Consider the following 20,838-nt stretch of genomic DNA (forward strand, 5'->3'; position numbering starts at 1 on the left):
AAAGTTGTTGTTTGGCAGTACTTTCAGTCAAAAGAAGGCCATTCAAGTCCAGCTACATGTTCAATCTGTTCAATGCTGATTGGTCTGGTGGTGGCGAGGACCCTAAACTATACACAACATGGCTGATGTTACAACATCTGGTACAAAACATCCGAAAGAATACGAGTTGTGCACGAAGGAATCTCCAGACAGCAGCCAGAATGCAGCAACTTCAGGTACGGCAAAGGAAGGACAGTCACTGCTAAAGACTGGTGCTACCCAGACAGTGTCTCTCCCGGGCGATCAGCTGTTCTCTCGGTAAACGAGTCTCCCTACAGCGGGAGCGGAGCGACTGAACGGCCGGCTGCTGCTCGTTAGCTAGCGTTAGCTTTCTAATTTCACCCACCCAACATGCCTTCATCATACACTGGTTACTCACTCAGCTGGTGATAGCAATGTGCTTTCCTACGATTTGAAAAGAGCGTGCGGTATCAACGTTAAGTTGTTACATTTAACTATTTTAGAGGCTGTGGACTTGTTTACTTCATTCATGTGTTTACCGTGTTCATGGACTGAGGATGGGAGGAGTATTCGGTATTTGGTTTCAGATTCGGCAGAATCTTCACCAGTGGATTCGGTATTCGGCCGAACCCCAAAAATCTGGATTCGGTGCATCCCTGTTATATTAGATTACTGTCTCTCGGAGGGTTTGGGAGTGATTAGATACCGGATATGAAACGCTGCTCGAACCTTTACATTGTAATAACTTACAGACAGGTCAGTGGGCCGACATCTACAACTGAAATTACTTGTAAAAGAAACAAAGATCTGACAGATCAAAAGGTACAAAAAAAAAGGAAGACAAGATATAAAAGTAGACGTGAGATCACTCGTTTCCTCTTCGACTCTTCTTGTGACTCTTTTTTGAACTCCTGTGATGGGAAAGAAGGGAAATAATTTAATAAATGGTTGTTGAGAGAATGACTTTTCTACATAAGACTGAGCCAAGTGCCATCTGCTGATCGTTTGATACGAAAAAAAGGCTCCAGAAAACGGCAACAGACTTTGTGGGGAAGATTGTTACGGTTCAGACTAAAATGTATCCGAGACGGCAGACAAACCATACAAATAAAAAAACATCAGAAGTGAGAAAAGTGTGGAAAAAAAAAAAAAAAAATTAAAAAAAAAAAAAAAAAAAAGGGGACAAAAAAAGTCAGAAAACATAGAAATAAAGCTACAAAAATGTAGGAAAAAAAAAAAAAAAAGACGTATACACAAAATCGTAGGAAAATAGGGACAAAGGAGTCCGAAAAGCATCAAAAAACGTAAAAATAAAGCTACAAAAAGTAGGGAGAAAAGAGTCCGAAAAGCATAAAAAACGTAGAAGATAAAAACCAAAATGTCTCACAAAAAGCATCTAAAACAGTGAAAAGACTCCCGGCTTTTGTACTGGAAGTCATCTCCGAATTAGTCGGATTCGTAAACTTTTCCTTTAGACAACTTTGACGAACAACAAAACGTATTGTTCAGCTGCTTAAGTTCAGACAACATTCAGTAACTTTGGCTTGTTTTAGTTAAATAAAAAAAAAGAAGCATTTTGCAGAGTTTATAACACGGTATTGAGGTGGAGGACAGTTTTCTAAAAACTTCCCATGATTCCCAGCTTCACGTGTGCAGATATAAACATGACAGATTATTTGGGAATCTTTTCTAAAAGAAAGGGACTCACTCACCTCTCTGGGGACTTTGAGTGGCTGCGATGTCTGTGGCTCCGGTGGTGACCTGCAGGGTGTAAAATAACCACAGAATTAATATCTAAAATCATCACATTATCATTTAAAGTCAGGATCTATTTCCTCTTTTTCTACGTCATCATTAAAAACACATTTCATCATCCACAGTACACGGGAACAATGTCACTCGGTCTTAAAATTAACCCTCGTGTTGTCTTCCCATCGATCAGGCAACTCTGGTTATTTTCTGGGTCAAAATTTGTAATTGAAACTTTTTTTTGCTGACGTTTTTGTCACTTATTTTCAAAAAACATTCTGTCACTTTTTCCGATGTTTGTCACTTTTTTTGTCACAAATTTCTGATGTTATTGTTGATTTTTTTTTCATTTCTGTTGTTTTTTCAACATTTGTTTTTTTTCCATTGATAATTCCCCCCCGCTATAAAATTAAATAAAACAGCCAAATTCAATGAAAGCAGTGAACTGATCATTTATTTTACTTGTGAAGAGTAACGGTTGTATAGAACCATCCACGTTATGTTTTTGGACAGTTTGGTTGAAAGAAAACCCAAATTTCTGATAGAGAAACTTTTTGAAAAATGGGTCAAATCTGACACAGATGGGGACCTCCGAGCGGTGCGTTTGAGGACCCTAGCTCCCCAGTGGAGCCTACCTGGGGATTTGGAGCGGTGGCGTCTGTCTCGGGAGCGGCTGCGATGGCGGCGAGGGCTCTTGCTGCGATGCCGGTCTCTCCGGGGCGACGGGCTACGTGAGAACACGCAACAAAAAAAACACACCAATGAGCTACGAGTGTTGTACAGTGTTCATACGCATTTTAACCAATACCTTTTCGGTAAATTTCCATGACTACAGTACAGGCCAAAAGTTTGGACACACCTTCTCATTCGATGAGTTTCCTTTTTATTTTCATAACTATTTACATTGTAGATTCTCACTGAAGGCATCAAAACTATGAATGAACACATGTGGAATTATGTACTTAACAAAAAAGTGTGAAATAACTGAAAACATGTCTTATATTTTAGATTCTTCAAAGTAGCCACCCTTTGCTTTTTTATTAATAAGGGAAAAACTTCCACTAATGAACCCTGACAAAGCACACCTGTGAAGGTAAAACCATTTCAGGTGACTACCTCATGAAGCTCATTGAGAGAACACCAAGGGTTTGCAGAGTTATCAAAAAAAGCAAAGGGTGGCTACTTTGAGGAATCTAAAATATAAGACATGTTTTCAGTTATTTCACACTTTTTTGTTAAGTACATAATTCCATATGTGTTCATTCATAGTTTTGATGCCTTCAGTGAGAATCTACAATGTAAATAGTCATGAAAATAAAAAGGAAACGCATTGAATGAGAAGGTGAGTCTGAACTTTTGGCCTGTACTGTACTGTTTTTCGACATTATACAATAAGAATACAAATCTGTGTTAAAGTGAATAACACATAAAATGAATGATAATGTCTGTGGTTCATAGAGGGATTCATAATATCGCTCCCCGAATATAACGCTGAGGTTAAGATTAAATGAAAATACATTTATTAATCACATATTATTATGCTGTGTTAAAAAAAAATATTCCATGACTTTTCCAAAACTTTCTGGGTCTTTTTATGTTTCCAAAACCTTTCCAGGCCTGGAATTTGCATTTTTCAAATTCCATAACTTTTCCAGGTTTTTGTCAAAACATATGAACGCTGATTTTATTTATAAAATAATAAATAAAATAAAAAAAACGTGATAAAAGCTAAACATACCTTCGTCTCTTTGGAGATCTGCTCCTCCTGGGAAATTAAGAGATTTTAGATCATAATTTTCTAAAACACTTTACACACAAAAAGGTAAACATGTTGTTTTGGGTGATGGAGAGACAAACCGTCTGGGCGAGCGACTGCGTCTGTAACGAGGTGACGGAGAGCGGCGAGGTCTGTCGCTGTCTCGGTAACCGTCGCGGCGTCTGTGGGGCTCGGGGGTCTGGAGTCTCTCCGGCTGCAGGCGCAGAAACCAAGAAGAACAAAAACAACGTTTAAAACCCGGCAGAGAGGCGAGAAAATTGTTTATATTGTTAATAAAAAATAAAAAATAACACAGCAATTACTTTCTCTGCATTTTTTCCTTCACTTATTATTCTGAAGGTGCAATATTTCACAATAAAAGTCGACTTTTTTGTTGCTTTTTTTTTTAACATTTTTTGGACACTTTTCTCCGACGTTTTTGGGTCTTCATCCAACGACTGAACTTTGCAATGACAATGAGCTGATTGTGTTAGGTGGGAATGTAAATCATATCGTTGTCCAGAGATATGATAGATAGATATCGTTGTCCAGAGAATGAATAGATAGATAGATAGATAGATCTGATTTCTTGTTTCCCAGTTTGAGTTTTTTAAAGAGTGAGGTTTAATCAGGCACAGCTGCAGTTAATCTAAGATTGATTTATTTGGACAATGCATATTAATCAACATTTCTGTAAATGCACCAATGTTTGCAAGTAGTAGTCCTAGTTACCTGGCACGTATGTCTTTATGGTGGGAGGAAACCAAAAGCATGCAGAGGGTAAGGCTGCTCTCTCTTAGTGGATTAGTCGACTAATCGGTTGTTTTGGTCTTAGTCAACTTAGATCTCTTTATTCCATTAGTCATGTTTGATGCTTTCTTTCATGCTGAATCACTTATTTCCAAGAAACGTACGAGCACATCTCTGGTAAACACAAGAATTAAAGTGGTGCTTTTTGCATGACTCTTTGCGGAGAAACTCAGATTTACAGATCTGTCGATTAAATCAACTAATCGATTAGTCGATAACGACAACAACGTGGGTTCATCCAACTCGTGTTTTTGACACCGCAATCAACGAGCCTTCTAGGAAAATAGCAACTCCATGTGGGAGACACACACAAACACACAGGTTCCTCGATTTACAGCTAGATGTTCTACGAGGTTTTTACCTTCTCTTCTTCCTCGTCTTCATCTTCGCTGGTCTCCACCTCATCCAGGTCTTCCTCTAGAGCGCTGACTCGTGTCTCTAAGAGCTCGGCCTCCTCCAGTACGTGTCTCTTCTGCAGAAACACAAACAGCAGGGGTCTAAACACTCGCACTGAGCGCTGTGTGTGTGTGTGTCTGTGTGCGTGTCTGTCTGTCTGGGTCTGTGTGTGTGTGTGTGTGTGTGTCTCTGTCTGTGTGTGTGTGTGTGTGTGTGTGTGTGTGTGTGTGTGTCTGCGTGTGTGTACCCGTTTTACTATATTTGTGGGGTCCAAAAACCACGTACTACAGTATCCTTGTGGGATAAAATGCTGGACCCCACAAGTTGAAAGGGCTGTTTAGGATTAGGGATATAATTAGGTTATGTTTAGGATAAGGGTTAAGGTTAGGCATTTAGTTGTGATGGTTAAGGTTAGGGTAAGGGGCTAGGGAATGCATTATGTCAATGACTGGTCCCCACAAAGTGTGTGTGTGTGTGTGTGTGTGTGTGATGTGTGTGTCTCTGTGTCTGTGTGTGTCTGTGTGTGTGTGTCTGTCAGTGTGTGTCAGGCTTGGAATTTCATAATTTTAGGGTCAAGGCAATTTGGCCTTCGGTGTGACAAAAAATGTTGGGGCACAAAGGCCAATGAATGATTTGGACCTTACAAATAACTAACTTGAATTTCTGATAGGAAAACAACATGCACGACAAATATTATTTTAACGGAGATGGAATTTGTGAAATTTCAGAAGTCAAACTGTTGGATACAGAAATGAATGATTCTGCACAGGGAAGCTCAAACACTCAGCTGTACGTAAACAGGCAAAACAACTTTAAGTGGAAGGGGATTAAAAAAATGCAATGCTCTGTGCGTAAGCGCACCTGAAGCCGAGGCAGAATGATGTCACACATCCTCTCTGCGTGAAGGAGCTCGTCGATGAACTCGTCCACGTGCATCATCTCGAACTCTGAAACAGAAAAGGAAAGAAGAGAGATAGAAGCGACCTTAACGAAACTAGCGTGTGGGTAAAGCGCCGTACGAGTCGATTAATAACAATCCTCACCTCCGTTTCGGTTCTGACTCTTGACTTTCCTGTAATCGTTGTACAGCGGCTCCAAGTATTTGTAGCAGTCCACGGCGGTGCCAGTTAACCTCATGTACATCGCGCCGAGTAAACGGACATATCTAAAAAGACACAAAAACACAGAGACACAGCACGGTAAGACCCACACGACACAAGCCCAGCATGAGTCAGCAGATATTTAGCATTGCAGTGTTTGGAATATGAGCTTTGGATAAACAGCAAATGGAAAAAACCTTTAACATTCATGTTGTGCTCGGGTTAAATTTGACCCGTTTTCAACACATTTCTTTAGTGTGATATTGGATGTGAAAAGAAGGAAATGGTTCTGATGTTGCTCTTTAGATGTGTGTGAATGTCCCACACCAGGAGTAATTCATATAGTTCTATTTCATAGTGATGCATTATCTTAACACATGTTCTATTAAAGAAAACATTGAAAATAAATATTTGTGTGTGCTGTAAAGTGGTTAGAAAATATAAAAATCGGAATCGGCTAAAATCGGTATCAGCCGGCCTAACTCAAAGAAAATCTGAATCGGCCTAGAAAGTTGTAATCGGTGCATCTCTAACAAAAAACAACAACAAAAATCCTCATTGCTCTTTCCTGCTGCTTTGGTCTAAAATCATCTGGCCAAAAGGACTCGAGTTGAAAATTAGCCGGCTGGCTAACACTGGCACATTTACAGAAATGTTGATTAATGTGTGTTGTCCTTTATAAATAAAGAATAAGAATAAAATCAAACCACTGAGACACCGAAGGAATGAATCTTACGGAGGTAATAAAAACTAGAGATGGTCCGATACCAGTATCGGTATCGGCTCCGATACCGCCTAAAACGCTGGTATCGGTATCGGGGAGTACTGGAGTTTATGCCCCGATCCGATACCACGTAATAAAGCCCTGAAGAAAATCTACGTTAAAAGTAGTTTATTTAGGTTCTTTTTCCATTTATAACTGACTGTCAAACTGGAGAATAAAAGCAAGTTCTGGTATCGGAATCGGTATCGGGAAGCAAAAAATGGTATTGGACCATCTCTAATTAAAACGTACATTGTCCTGGCGAAAAGATGGCGTTTTGGGACATTTGTCTCCGCGTTAAGATTTACTCCTTCTGTGCCTCTGTGGCTGTTTGATTCTGAGTTTTGATTGTTTTTGTCGAGTGTATTTTCCTATTTTCTTCTCGTTTGTTTGAGGAAGGGAGGCACCAGTGTTCACTTTATTCTCTCGATAGATTGAAACTCACTTGAAATCCTCGTTTTTAATGAACTCAACGATGATGTCTTTTTCGGGTTGAATCTGCAGCATCTTCAGAGTGAGGCAGAGGAAGGGGGTGGGCTTGATGTTTCCCCCAAAAACTCCCCCGACAAACTTCAACTCCATGGCTTTGTCAACAACCAGCTCCGCTGTAGATCAAACAACAACAACAACATGCAAACACGTCTTTAACAACGTCATTGTAAGAAAAGGACAAAAACGAACCGCTGTCACGAAGATATAGGCTCACTATTGTGTTAAATCAGTGTTTCCTTTAGGATTTTTTTTTAGCAGTGGGGGAAGGTCTGTCTGAACAACAACCCCCCAGGCGGAGCCGTTCGTTTAATAGTCGACTCGGAAGAAAGCGAACATTTTGACAATAAACTCCATCAACACAACAGTATGTGGAGTTAAACTGGACGGGCCCAATAACCTCTGAATAATTGTACTTGTTGTTAAAGGTCCCATGACATGGTGCTCTTTGGATGCTTTTATATAGGCCTTAGTGGTCCCCTAATACTGTATCTAAAGTCTCTTTAATATAGGCCTTAGTGGTCCCCTAATACTGTATCTGAAGTCTCTTTTATATACTTAGTGGTCCCCTAATACTGTATCTGAAGTCTCTTTTATATAGACCTTAGTGGTCCCCTAATACTGTATCTGAAGTCTCTTTTATATAGACCTTAGTGGTCCCCTAATACTGTATCTGAAGTCTCTTTTATATAGACCTTAGTGGTCCCCTAATACTGTATCTGAAGTCTCTTTTATATAGACCTTAGTGGTCCCCTAATACTGTATCTGATGTCTCTTTTATATAGTCCTTAGTGGTCCCCTAATACTGTATCTGAAGTCTCTTTTATATAGACCTTAGTGGTCCCCTAATACTGTATCTGAAGTCTCTTTTATATAGACCTTAGTGGTCCCCTAATACTATATCTGATGTCTCTTTTATATAGACCTTAGTGGTCCCCTAATACTGTATCTGAAGTCTCTTTCCTGAAATTCAGCCATGGTGCAGAATTACAGCCACTAGAGCCAGTCCCACAATGAGCTTTCCTTAGGATGTGCCATTTCTGTCTGTAGCTATTGAGGAGGAGAGAGGGGGGGGCAAGGTGGAGGGTGGGGGTGTGGTCTTGACCAACTGCCATTATGTCGGCAGGATAATTTAAAAGGCAACCGCAACAACATTGTGCGTCTGTTCTGATACCGTGGCGGCATACATTTTGCCATGGCGGGCTGCCACTACATTAATATTTCCCTTCATTGTAACAAGAAAAACGACCCAGACCAAATGTACACAAAAGTATGCAAAGTGGTTGAATGTAACAAACTGTAGTATTTTCCTTTCATGTAACTTTATATATTTTACTACATCTCAGGAGATATTGTACCATTTACTCCACTAGTGACTTTCCAGATGACAGTTTTCCATCCCCTTCCTGTCCAGTCAGTGAAAACCACGTATCTCCAGATGTGTTTGTGATAAATTTAAGAATATTACTTTATGTCTATAGTCTCCTACTTCTTAAGCTCATATAGTCTTTAAAAGGCATATTTGATCAGCTGGAAAATGCATCGTCATAACGCTGAAAATAAATTATTTTACTTAGTTAAATCTTTGAATGCAGGACTGCAGGAGTATTTTCAGTATGGTATTAGTACTTTTACAGCAGTCTGATCTGATCAGCAGTTTAATCAATAATGAAAATAATAACTTGCAGCCCTAATTTGTCTCACAATGTTACAAAGTGAATATCTTTGGGATTTTAGATAAAATAAACAGTTACGAGAGTTAACTTTGGCCTGCGGTAACGTAATTAGCTTTAGCACGCTTGGTATTTTCAATATTTTTAACAGATATAGAGGAAAACAAAACTCAAGCTATACTTAAGTGACATAAATGGTTCCATAAACATGAGGACCAAAATTCGGCTACACATCTAATGTGAGTTGAGTTACTTTAAATAGAGAACAGAGGGGTGAAATCAGCGGGTTGAGGGCTAGCGTTGTTAGCCGACAGGAAGCTAACGTTAGCTCGCTGGCTAACATGCTAACATGCTACTCACCGGTCAGACCGAAGCACTCCTCCTTCCAGTATTTAGACTCGTAGATTCGAGTCCGGATGATTTTCTCCACCAGATACTGCGGGTTGGTCCCGTGTATACTGTTCGCATCTTTAACAGTTCTGTTTGCCATCGGAACGAAGAATCAGAGACCAAACTAGCATGGAAACATCAGCAGCCTGCGATCCAACGCCGGAAACAGTCTAAATAATACTTCCGGTTCGTTTATTTTTATTTATTTTTTATTTTGTAAGAGTAAAAGTTCCCTGAATTAATCTGCAAGTGTCGCTGTTGGACTGCAACACAGTGACACACGTTTTAAGATAATAATTGTTATTAAGTATTAAATAAGTTTTAGTTCCGTTTATTAAAACGTATTAAAAGTTACGGCTAGCCAAGAAAAACGCGAACAAACAATCCTTCATTCCCGCTGCCCTAAACAACTTAATATAAAACGTAATGACCCACACACAAACACAAACACGTTGTCACTTTGCACACATACGTTGTCTTATTTTTATCCTGTGTATATTATTTTTTATAAGCTATTATATGTTTACTGTCCGAGTTTTTTTTTTTTTTATCTGAATCTGATATCAAACAAATAACATCACAAAACAATTATTAATACATTTTATATTCACAAATGTCGTTTTTTAAGGTTCTCAAGGTTACCCCAAATTGTGTTGCTTTTTTAAATTGAATTAAAAAAAATTTTCAGCCTTTAAAAAGGTTGAAATAAAGAAGTACCTTGAGACTAATGCCCCCCTAATTTTAATTTAATTCAATTGTAGTTCATCTGTAAGGTTATTTGAATCAAAATTGAGAGAGTTATATAAATGCCTGTTGTATTTAAAAGCATTGAATAAAAAAATAAAAATGTATCGATACAAAACTGACAAAAAAATTGATCAAACATAAAATTCATATACTTTTAAAATCCATATATATATATATATATTCATGTATAATGGTTTCAAAATAGAGATTTCAATTTGCTGTCAAGATGTAATTTAATGGGAAAAATTTAACTTTAACACTTTCATACAAACAACAAAATTGAAATGAAATGAAAACACAAATAAACAAATAAAGTTAGATTGATTGTAAACAGTTATGTTACAGCATGTAGTACACTCCGCTACCGTACGGGGGCAGCATTCTCCGTTCACGTTGCTTCGTAGCCCGCCATTACAACTAGGGAAGAAGAACAAAACGGAAACTACGCAATTTTCGCGCGAAATGTTGTCCAGCGTTGGCGTGAGTTGTCTGAAGAATATTTCTATGAAATCTTCCTTTTTTCAATGCGGGTTTTAAATCAAAGCAGATAAACGGACACACACACACAAAGGCTTTCTTTTTGTATTGATTATTGATTGCGTTGTCGTATCCGAGCTCGTGCAACAGTAAACGAGGAAACAAGATGAAGTATTTCACCAGACTGAGAGTCAGAAGAGTGTACAAGTGGCGCGGAGAGCCTGTTAGTTTCAACAGAAAGTTGAAAACGTATGAATATGGGTGAGTATTATTAGTAGTTTTTTGTATTTTGCAGAAGGATAACTCTTTACAGAGGTGGAAGAAGTATTATGATGCGTACTGCAGTTAAATTAGTAATACTACAATGCAACTCCTTCGATTTCTGTCTTCAAAAAACGCTTTTTTGTCACTGACAGACTCAGATTATTATTCTAAGTGTGTGACAACATTATGGAAAGGATCCCTACAGAGATAGACATTTTAGTTAAAGAGTAAGATCCTTTTAGTTTAACATGAAACAGCCCCGAAATCACCATCACCAAACTCCACCAGACTCCATGTAAATAATCAGGACTTTTAGCGTGTATAGAGCCAGCATATTCCCACATGTAAATGGGTGAATTAAGGGTTTATATCAACCAAATCAGAGTGGTGATTGTTGGAACAGTGGAAGGATGAACCAAGACGGCTTTTGATAGTTCTATTTAGTGTCTGTCCACTTTGAATGAAGTGTGTTTTACGATGATAAAAGTCCTAATTATTTACATGGAGTCTGGTGGAGTTTGGTGATGGTGATTTCGGGGCTGTTTCATGTTAAACTAAAAGGATCTTACTCTTTAACTAAAATGTCTATCTCTGTAGGGATCCATCCCATAATGTTGTCAAACATTTAGAATAATAATCTGAGTCTGTCAGTGGCACCAATAGAACTTTTAGTGGACGTAAATTGAAGGTTCTCAATCCCCCATTAACATTACATTGCAGCTTGTTGGAGCAAGTTCAAAAACTTGTTGTTTCCATCAGTCACTTAGATTCAAAAACAGAGGGAAATAGGGGTCCAGGTTGAATGAATGAAAAAGTTAACCTTTAATAATCTGCCTCTTTATATTCTCAGCTCCTTGGCCATCAGTGTGGAGGGTCTCCCGAAGACCACGGTCATCAACACGGGCCAACACATCCTCATAGAGGGCGAAGACGAAGACAACCCTTACGTGGCCAAAGTCATCCGGCTGTACGGTGACGGTGAGTCACGATCACACCTGACTTTGTCCGTAAAGCGCTCATATTATGCTTTTTGGCTTTTTCCCTTTTGTTTATTGTGTTATATTGTACATCTTTTTGTGCACATTATAGGTTTACAAAGTGAAAAAGCCCAAAGTCCCCCCCAAAGGGACTTACCATCTCCAACAGAAAACACTGTTCACAAACTGCTCCAAACAGCTCTACTGTAGTCCAGCCTTTACTTCATACTCTGCTTCTGACTGGCTAGTAGTCCTTACCTAGGTACTGTCAGGGCACGCCCTCATACTCTGCTTCTGACTGGCTAGTAGTCCTTACCTAGGTACTGTCAGGGCAAGCCCTCATGCTCTGCTCCTGACTGGCTAGTAGTCCTTACCTAGCTACTGTCATGGCCTTCATACTCTGCTTCTGACTGGCTAGTAGTCCTTAACTAGCTACTGTCATGGCCTTCATACTCTGCTTCTGACTGGCTAGTAGTCCTTAACTAGCTACTGTCATGGCCTTCATACTCTGCTTCTGACTGGCTAGTAGTCCTTACCTAGCTACTGTCATGGCCTTCATACTCTGCTTCTGACTGGCTAGTAGTCCTTACCTAGCTACTGTCAGGGCCCTCATACTCTGCTTCTGACTGGCTAGTAGTCCTTACCTAGCTACTGTCAGGGCCATCATACTCTGCTTCTGACTGGCTAGTAGTCCTTACCTAGCTACTGTCAGGGCACGCCCTCATACTCTGCTTCTGACTGGCTAGTAGTCCTTACCTAGCTACTGTCAGGGCACGCCCTCATACTCTGCTTCTGACTGGCTAGTAGTCCTTACCTAGGTACTGCACATGTGCAACTTCAAACAAAGATGGAACAGAAGTCTGTAGCTAAAACAGAGAGCTCAACACACAGGGTGAAAAGAGGAGCTGCAGCAATGTGCAGTACATCAAAAATAGAATATGAGCGCTTTCAAAGCTGACAGCTTTTCTCTCTTTGTGTTTTCAGAGAGCGGGAGGCAGAAGAAGGCGGTGGTTCAGTGGTTTGCCCGTGTGTCCGAAGTGCCTGTGAGCAAGCTGAAGCTGCTGGGCAGAGAGCCTCACCCGCAGGAGATCTTCTACTATCAGGGCCGCAGCTGTGACGACGAGGTGGACGCCGAGTCCATCCTCAGGCCTGTGCAGGTGACCTTTAAGTGGCATCCGAATAGGGTTGCCAGGCTCGTTTTTTTTTCTGATACCGGTGCTAAATCTGTACTTTTAAAACGTTGCCGGTGCCTAAACGGTGCCTGAACCGAGTAAAAAAAGAAGGGTACTAAACCACAGTCGGCGACATTTAAGAACAACTTGTTTATTACTGAGGCCATATGGCCAAAATAAATTATTTATTATTAATGTAATAACTATAACTTATAATAAACAATAACTTATTTCACCAGTAAATTGTTGTTGAATGACAAAAACAACCACCAGGTGGGAAAAGTGTATTTTACAATAACTTTGAATGCACCGCAAAGCTGTAGGTTACCAGTTTCAGTGAACGCACCGTCAGTGTTTTTCCAACGTGGGCAGCTGCTGCTCTGCAGAGCACACTGTTGAAATCCAGTCCCTCTTTACACTGTTTAACGTTAGTTGTCGGCACTTTAACCGAGATTAATCCAGCTGCTAGCTAAAGCTAGACTAACGTTACCTGCTGTCGAGTGTAGTGGAAAGTCAGACACCGACATAAGGCACCGAAGTATTTGTTCTTATTCGGTCTCGTTACTACCGTTTACATCGGAACCCGTGCCCTATTGGCACCGAGTTTTGGTACCCAACCCTAGTTGCACGACATGAAGAAAATATGCAATAGCTTTTTTGAATATCGCGATAACGATGTTACTTGCGATAAATAAACCAGTATTAAAGGTGCAGTAGGTAAGGTAAAACTACCTTTCTGTCATATTATTTGAAACTGACCCAATGTTCCAGTAGAACTACATGAAGCAGGCTCCTCTGGCTCCACCTACAGCCTGGAGTGAGATTTGCAAAAATCCACCACTCCCTGTTCAGATGCACCAATCAGGGCATCCATTCTCCCTTGTGGGGGGAGGGGCTTAGGAGACTGTTTGGGCTTTAGCGGAAAGGAGGGGAGGGGCTGAGAAGTTGTCGATGTTCAAATTTTTTGGCTAAGTCCTGGATCTTTACAATCCTATCTACAGCACCTTTTAAAGTGCAGTTTTTTACTCATATTTTCTTTCAACAATATGTCGCAGCCTTTCGCAATGTGTTTCTGGCAGCAGTTGTTATCGCAATGACGATAAAAAAGCGATATATTGTGCAGCCCTACATCTGAACAACATGTGCTGGAACTATTTAGACTAGGTGGGGCTGGGCGATAGGGAGAAAATCAGATATCGCGATATTCTTGTCCTAATACCTCGATGGCGATATTATATTGTTGACAATTGGTGCTTTAACAAAATATCTTCACAATGAGATTTAAGATAAATAATCATATGATGTCATAATAAATGACATCACTTTACTATAATGCAGCCTTTAAAACCAGGAAAAGACAACACTGAAGCCATTTACGATATTACGATTTCCAAAATCTAAGACGATATCTAGTTTCATATCACAATATCAATATAATATCGATATATTGCCCAGCCCTCGGTGGGGGTCTGCCTTACTAATGTGACCAGCTTACAGGTCCACGGTGACCAGACGCCCCCATTTTAAACTGAACTAGAGCCTGACCAATAAAGGATTTATAAAGGCCGATATCGCTACAAATTTATGGTGATTTAAAAATCCGATATATATCTCTATCTATCTATCTATCTATCTATCTATCTATCTATCTATCTATGATAACGCAGTTTGAAAATAAACCTATTTCAAGCATTACCACTTAGGCTAACAGAAACGTATTTTAATACATGGAATAAAATGATTTCAAATTTTATTTGGAATAATAGAAAACACAGAGTTAAATTTAAACTATTAACTCAACAGAAAGAGGAAGGAGGTTTAGGTGCTCCAAATATACAAAATTATTACTATGCAACACAAATTTTAACAATAATGAAGTGGATGAAAAGTGATACAGAGGTAAAATGGATAAACATAGAGAGAAAGAGTTAACAGCAGGGTTAATTGGAACATTGCCCTTTTTAAGAAAAAAGACACAAAAACAACAACCACAAGTATTTTGTATTGAGAATACCATAATGAATTGGAGGCAACTGTGCAAACGATTAAAAATACAAAGTGAGAATGTTCAACTTCGAGAAATGATTCATGACCCAGATTTTATACCTAATAGAACAGATGGGATCTTACAAGGGTGGGCTAGTAATGGATTCATTTCATATTCACAATGTTTTACTAAAAATACAATGGACACATATGAAGCCCTGGTTTCTAGATGTGGCTTGGAGCAAAAACACTTTTTTAAATATTTACAGGTAAGGAGTTACATTAAACAATATTCAGAAGAGAAAATGGGAAATTAATTACTACAATATTTGGCAGGAAATAGAAACAAAGGCACAGGAAAACTTTCAGATGTTTATAAAATATTGCAAAAACTAACAAACGTGGAGAGTAAAGCAAAAGAAAAATGGGGAAAAAGAATTATCCATAAATATTTCAGGTGAGGCTTGGAGAGACTCCTTAAAAGATAATTTTAAAATAACTCAGTAAAAACATTGGAGAGAATTTGCTTGGAAAATAAGTAAGAGAATTTTTATTACACCTCATATCGTGGGAAAAATGTCTCCAGCGGCAGGAGCTGGTTGCTGGAGAGAATGCGGGGAAAATATAGCAAATCGTACGCATATATTCTTTACATGTCCAGTAATAAAGAGCTTTTGGGAAGCGGTAGAAAAGGCCATGAAAGAAATTATAGATATTAAAGAATCCCTGACGTTAGAAAATTGTTTAGGTATTAACATACAATGTAAGATAAAAGCGAAGGATCGAAATATTTTTAATATGCTACGTCTTACTTCGCACTGAAACAACTGACAAGGACATGGAAACAACCAAAAGCACCAGAAGTATATCTATGGTATAACACAATAGAACAAGTATTAGAAATGGAAAAGCTCACTTTCATAGCTAGTAATAGCTTAGAAAAGTGGAAGAAAATATATCCCAAACACATATTAGATAAAATAACGAAGTATTTCAATGGCTTGATATAGGTTGTAGTGCATCCACATGCACACACACACACATACACACATACATATACAAGAACATACACAAGCACACACGCACGTACACACACTCACATAACGTCTTTTTTTCAATATATTGTTTCTTGTTTTTTTTTTCTAGTCTTGTTTCTTGTTTTTATGGGTTTCTTTTTGTGTTATTAAATAATATAAGACTGTAAAAAATGTAAGTGCAAAAGGAAAAAATATGTAAAAACATGTGATTGGATATGAAAAGCACTACAATAAAGTAATTAAAAAAAAAATGAATTATGTACTTAACAAAAAAGTGTGAAATAACTGAAAACGTCTTATATTTTAGATTCTTCAAAGTAGCCACCCTTTGCTTTTTTTGATAACTCTGCAAACCCTTGGTGTTCTCTCAATGAGCTTCATGAGGTAGTCACCTGAAATGGTTTTACCTTCACAGGTGTGCTTTGTCAGGGTTCATTAGTGGAAGTTTTTCCCTTATTAATAAAGAAGCAAAGGGTGGCTACTTTGAAGAATCTAAAATATAAGACATGTTTTCAGTTATTTCACACTTTTTTGTTAAGTACATAATTCCATATGTGTTCATTCATAGTTTTGATGCCTTCAGTGAGAATCTACAATGTAAATAGTCATGAAAATAAAAAGTGGTGTGTCCAAACTTTTGGCCTGTACTGTATACATTCAATTTTTTCCCTGCGTTTTTGTAGCTTTTTCTTAACATTTGTCTCTGTGTGTGTGTGACTGTGTGTCTCTATGTGTGACTGTGTGTCTCTGTGCGTCTGTGTGCATGATTGTGTGTGACTGTGTCTCTGTGTGTGTGTGTGTGTGACTGTGTCTCTGTGTGTCTCTGTGTGTGTGACTGTGTCTCTGTGTGTCTCTGTGTGTGTGACTGTGTCTCTGTGTGTGTGACTGTGTCTCTGTGTGTGTGACTGTGTCTCTGTGTGTGTGACTGTGTCTCTGTGTGTGTGACTGTGTCTCTGTGTGTGTGACTGTGTGTGTGTGTGTGACTGTGTGTGACTGTATGTCTCTGTGTGTGTGACTGTGTGTGTGATTGTGTGTGACTGTGTGTCTGTGTGTGTGTCTCTTTGTGTGTGTCTCTGTGCGTCTGTGTGCGTGATTGTGTGTCTGTGTGTGTGCGACTGTGTGCGACTGTGTGTGACTGTGTGTGACTGTATGTCTGTGTGTGTGACTGTGTGTGTGATTGTGTGTGACTGTGTGTCTGTGTGTGTGTCTCTTTGTGTGTGCGACTGTGTGTGACTGTGTGTGACTGTGTGTGTGACTGTGTCTCTGTGTGTGTGACTGTATGTCTCTGTGTGTGTGATTGTGTGTGTCTCTGTGTGTGTGACTGTGTGTGTCTCTGTGTGTGTGACTGTGTGTGTGATTGTGTGTGACTGTGTGTGTGTCTCTTTGTGTGTGTCTGTGTGACTGTGTGTCTGTGTGTGTGACTGTGTCTCTGTGTGTCTGTGTGACAGTGTGTCTCTGTGTGTGTGTCTGTGTGAAAGTGTGTCTCTGTGTGTCTGTGTGTGTGACTGTGTCTCTGTGTGTCTGTGTGACAGTGTGTCTCTGTGTGTCTGTGTGACAGTGTGTCTCTGTGTGACTGTGTCTCTGTGTGTCTGTGTGACAGTGTGTCTCTGTGTGTGTGTCTGTGTGATAGTGTGTCTCTGTGTGTGTGTCTATGTGACAGTGTGTCTCTGTGTGAGAATCTACAATGTAAATAGTGATGAAAATAAAAAGGAAACTCATTGAATGAGAAGGTGTGTCCAAACTTTAAGCCTGTACTGTATGAGTGTAAACAGGATCTCCGTCTTCTCTCCGTTCCCTCGCAGGTGAAGCAGCTGGACGGAGCGGCTCCGTTCCCGGACGGCGATCGAGACGTTCTGTACGTGAAGCTGTCCTGGGACTCCAAGACCTTCAAAGTGCTGGACTCTGAACTCGCTCCGGAGTCCCCTCCTCCTCCTCCTCCTCCTTCCTGTCCCAAACCCTCCCTCCCCCCCCCATGCTCCCCTCCTGCAGCGGCGCCGGCGTCCCGAGGTCCCGCTCGGCGCGCCCTTCCCACCCCGGACTTCGCCATCATGCGGCGCGCCGCCGCGGGGGAAGTGAAAGTCAGCCGGGCCACCATGAGCGCCAGGAAGGCCAGCGCCGCCGAAGCGGAGTCGCTGCACTCGGCCACCAAACAGTCGGCCTCGAAATGTCTGAGCAGCAAGAGGAGGACCGCCTCGGCCAGGACGCCCGGGGTCCGCAAGAAACTGGAGCTCAGCAGTGAGTCTTTATATAGACCTTAGCTGTCCCCTAATACTGTATCTGAAGTCTCTTTTATATAGACCTTAGTGGTCCCCTAATACTGTATCTGAAGTCTCTTTTATATAGACCTTAGTGGTCCTCTAATACTGTATCTGAAGTCTCTTTTATATAGACCTTAGTGGTCCCCTAATACTGTATCTGAAGTCTCTTTTATATAGACCTTAGTGGTCCTCTAATACTGTATCTGAAGTCTCTTTTATATAGACCTTAGTGGTCCTCTAATACTGTATCTGAAGTCTCTTTTATATAGACCTTAGTGGTCCTCTAATACTGTATCTGAAGTCTCTTTTATATAGACCTTAGTGGTCCTCTAATACTGTATCTGAAGTCTCTTTTATATAGACCTTAGTGGTCCTCTAATACTGTATCTGAAGTCTCTTTTATATAGACCTTAGTGGTCCTCTAATACTGTATCTGAAGTCTCTTTTATAGACCTTAGTGGTCCTCTAATACTGTATCTGAAGTTTCTTTTATATAGACCTTAGTGGTCCCCTAATACTGTATCTGAAGTTTCTTTATATAGACCTTAGTGGTCCCCTAATACTGTATCTGAAGTCTCTTTTATATAGGCCTTAGTGGTCCCCTAATACTGTATCTGAAGTCTCTTTTATATAGGCCTTAGTGGTCCCCTAATACTGTATCTGAAGTCTCTTTTATATAGGCCTTAGTGGTCCCCTAATACTGTATCTGAAGTCTCTTTATATAGACCTTAGTGGTCCCCTAATACTGTATCTGAAGTCTCTTTTATATAGACCTTAGTGGTCCCCTAATACTGTATCTGAAGTCTCTTTTATATAGACCTTAGTGGTCCTCTAATACTGTATCTGAAGTCTCTTTTATATAGACCTTAGTGGTCCCCTAATACTGTATCTGAAGTCTCTTTTATATAGACCTTAGTGGTCCCCTAATACTGTATCTGAAGTCTCTTTTATATAGACCTTAGTGGTCCCCTAATACTGTATCTGAAGTCTCTTTTATATAGACCTTAGTGGTCCCCTAATACTGTATCTGAAGTCTCTTTTATATAGGCCTTAGTGGTCCCCTAATACTGTATCTGAAGTCTCTTTTATATAGGCCTTAGTGGTCCCCTAATACTGTATCATTCAGTATAAATTCAATCTTGGTCTTGAATCCTTCCTTTCATTCTTCCTTCTCTGCATTTCTTTCCTTACCTCCTTTCCTGCGTACTTCCTTCCATTTTCCCATCCTCCCTTATATCAACATTTTAAATGTTTTTGTCATTTTTTCCAATGTTTTTTTTTTCTGATTTTTGCTGCGATTCTTTTGACGTTTTTGTTCTTTTCAACGTTCATTTTTTTTATTATTTTTGGGGCTTTTCTGCCTTTTTCTTTTTTTTTTTTTTTTTTTTTTTTTTTTGGGACAGGACAGCTAGGTGAGAAAGGGGGAAGACATGCAGGAAATCGTCACAGGTCGGATTTGAACCCTTGGACCTCTGTGTCGAGGCATAAACCTCTCAGCGCCCGCTCTACCCACTGAACCAACCCGGCCACTTTTCGACATAAAATCGGCTATAAAATTGACTAAATTCCCCAAATTTAATGAAAGTAGTGAACTGATCATTTATTTTACCTGTGAAGGGTGTTTTTATGGAACCATCCACGTTATTTATTTTGACAATTTGGTTGAAAGAAACTCAAGTTTCTGATATATTAAGTTTGAAAATGGGTCTCATTTGATCATCCCGTTCCATCTCCTTCACTATTAGGGCTGAATTTAAAGTGCCCATATTATGAAAAAAAAGACTTTTTCTGGTGATTTTGGGTGTTCTTTTGTGTCTCTGGTGCTTCCACACACATACAAACTTTGAAAATAAATCCATCCATGCTGTTTTGAGTGAGATCCGGTTTCTGAATGTGTCCTGCCTTCAGTCTCCTGGTGAGCTGGTCAAAATCGGCTCAGACTGTGACGTCACAGTCCCAAATGAGCTGGCTAACCACAACCGTTAGCTTGTAGCGTTAGCATGCTAACGCTAGCATGCTACGTCGTTCTCAATAGCAAAGCACTGCTACAACACACACAAGTTCACCATAACCTCCAAAAGAACTACTTCCATGTGCTCCCTGGTTTAGAAGAAGTCTCCCAGCTGATCCTGCCTTGGAACTGACTGAAGTCGGAGAAACAGCCTTTCTTTTACTGTCTCTAGAGTTAGCTAGCTGACATGATCTACGATCTGAGCTACTGCGCATGTGCGAATGCAATCCAAGATAGTACAGAAGAAGAAAAGAGGTCTCACTCTGTAGCTAAAACAGAGACCAGGTGAAAAGAGGATCTGCAGCAGTGAGAGAGAGCTGTGCAGTACAACAAAAATATGGTGTTTTTAGATAATTAAACCATGTAAACCTATTCTGGTACAACCTTAAAATACAATTATGAACCAGAAAATGAGCAGAATATGGGCATTTTAAAGACCACTGTATTCACCTCCCGATTATTGAATCCTCTCTGTGGGTAATCGATGTCTCCGCGTCGTGTTTTGTCGTCCCGTCAGGTCCGGAGAAGAAGTCGATGATCCGCGAGGATGTCCTGAGCCGGCTGCTGGACGAGGACCTGGAGTCAGAGGTGATGTTGGCTCAGAGGCTGTCGGCATCTCCTCCGCAGGCGCTGCCCCTCAACCACAGCCTCGGCCCCGCCAGGACGGCCCACCACGCCGCTGCTCGGGGCCCTTTCCCCCTGAAGCCCGCCGCTGTAGTCCTCGCCAAACTCCCCGAGGAGGACAGCCCTCCTCCTTCTGCCGGACGAGACTCCACCAGGTCA

The 20,838-nt window shown here is 40.2% G+C and overlaps 2 protein-coding genes across 2 annotated transcripts in view; one reads left to right on the forward strand and one right to left on the reverse strand.

Moving 5' to 3' along the window:
- Positions 1 to 164: 164 nt before the first annotated feature.
- prpf38a (pre-mRNA processing factor 38A) lies at positions 165 to 9,296 on the reverse strand. The gene is made up of 10 exons (XM_028587750.1): positions 9,097 to 9,296; positions 7,020 to 7,179; positions 5,755 to 5,876; positions 5,573 to 5,658; positions 4,677 to 4,787; positions 3,607 to 3,719; positions 3,488 to 3,514; positions 2,385 to 2,476; positions 1,713 to 1,761; positions 165 to 911 (listed from the first exon to the last, which is right to left on the reverse strand). The coding sequence occupies exons 1-10, from the start codon at positions 9,224 to 9,226 to the stop codon at positions 866 to 868; spliced, it is 936 nt and encodes a 311-aa protein (XP_028443551.1). The 5' UTR covers positions 9,227 to 9,296; the 3' UTR covers positions 165 to 865.
- Positions 9,297 to 10,252: 956 nt separating this feature from the next.
- The window catches only part of orc1 (origin recognition complex, subunit 1), a 37,197-nt gene continuing 26,611 nt past the window's right edge, over positions 10,253 to 20,838 (forward strand). Inside the window, exons 1-5 of the mRNA XM_028586841.1 lie at positions 10,253 to 10,611; positions 11,465 to 11,592; positions 12,576 to 12,748; positions 17,589 to 18,021; positions 20,573 to 20,834. Coding sequence (XP_028442642.1) covers positions 10,517 to 10,611; positions 11,465 to 11,592; positions 12,576 to 12,748; positions 17,589 to 18,021; positions 20,573 to 20,834 — 1,091 coding nt within the window. The 5' untranslated portion in view covers positions 10,253 to 10,516. The remainder of the gene's footprint in view (positions 10,612 to 11,464; positions 11,593 to 12,575; positions 12,749 to 17,588; positions 18,022 to 20,572; positions 20,835 to 20,838) is intronic.

The sequence above is a fragment of the Perca flavescens genome, chromosome 9, assembly GCF_004354835.1.
Source record: "Perca flavescens isolate YP-PL-M2 chromosome 9, PFLA_1.0, whole genome shotgun sequence".
NCBI lineage: Eukaryota > Metazoa > Chordata > Actinopteri > Perciformes > Percidae > Perca > Perca flavescens.

What these genes read in the sequence shown, in the direction of transcription:
- prpf38a (XM_028587750.1), bottom strand. Translation starts at nt 9,226, where the DNA reads ATGGCAAACAGAACTGTTAAAGATGCGAACAGTATACACGGGACCAAC. An exon ending in GGAGTGCTTCGGTCTGACCG is followed by an intron (nt 7,180 to 9,096) that starts GTGAGTAGCATG and finishes TTTGATCTACAG; the next exon opens with CGGAGCTGGTTGTTGACAAA. An exon ending in ATTAAAAACGAGGATTTCAA is followed by an intron (nt 5,877 to 7,019) that starts GTGAGTTTCAAT and finishes GTGTCTTTTTAG; the next exon opens with ATATGTCCGTTTACTCGGCG.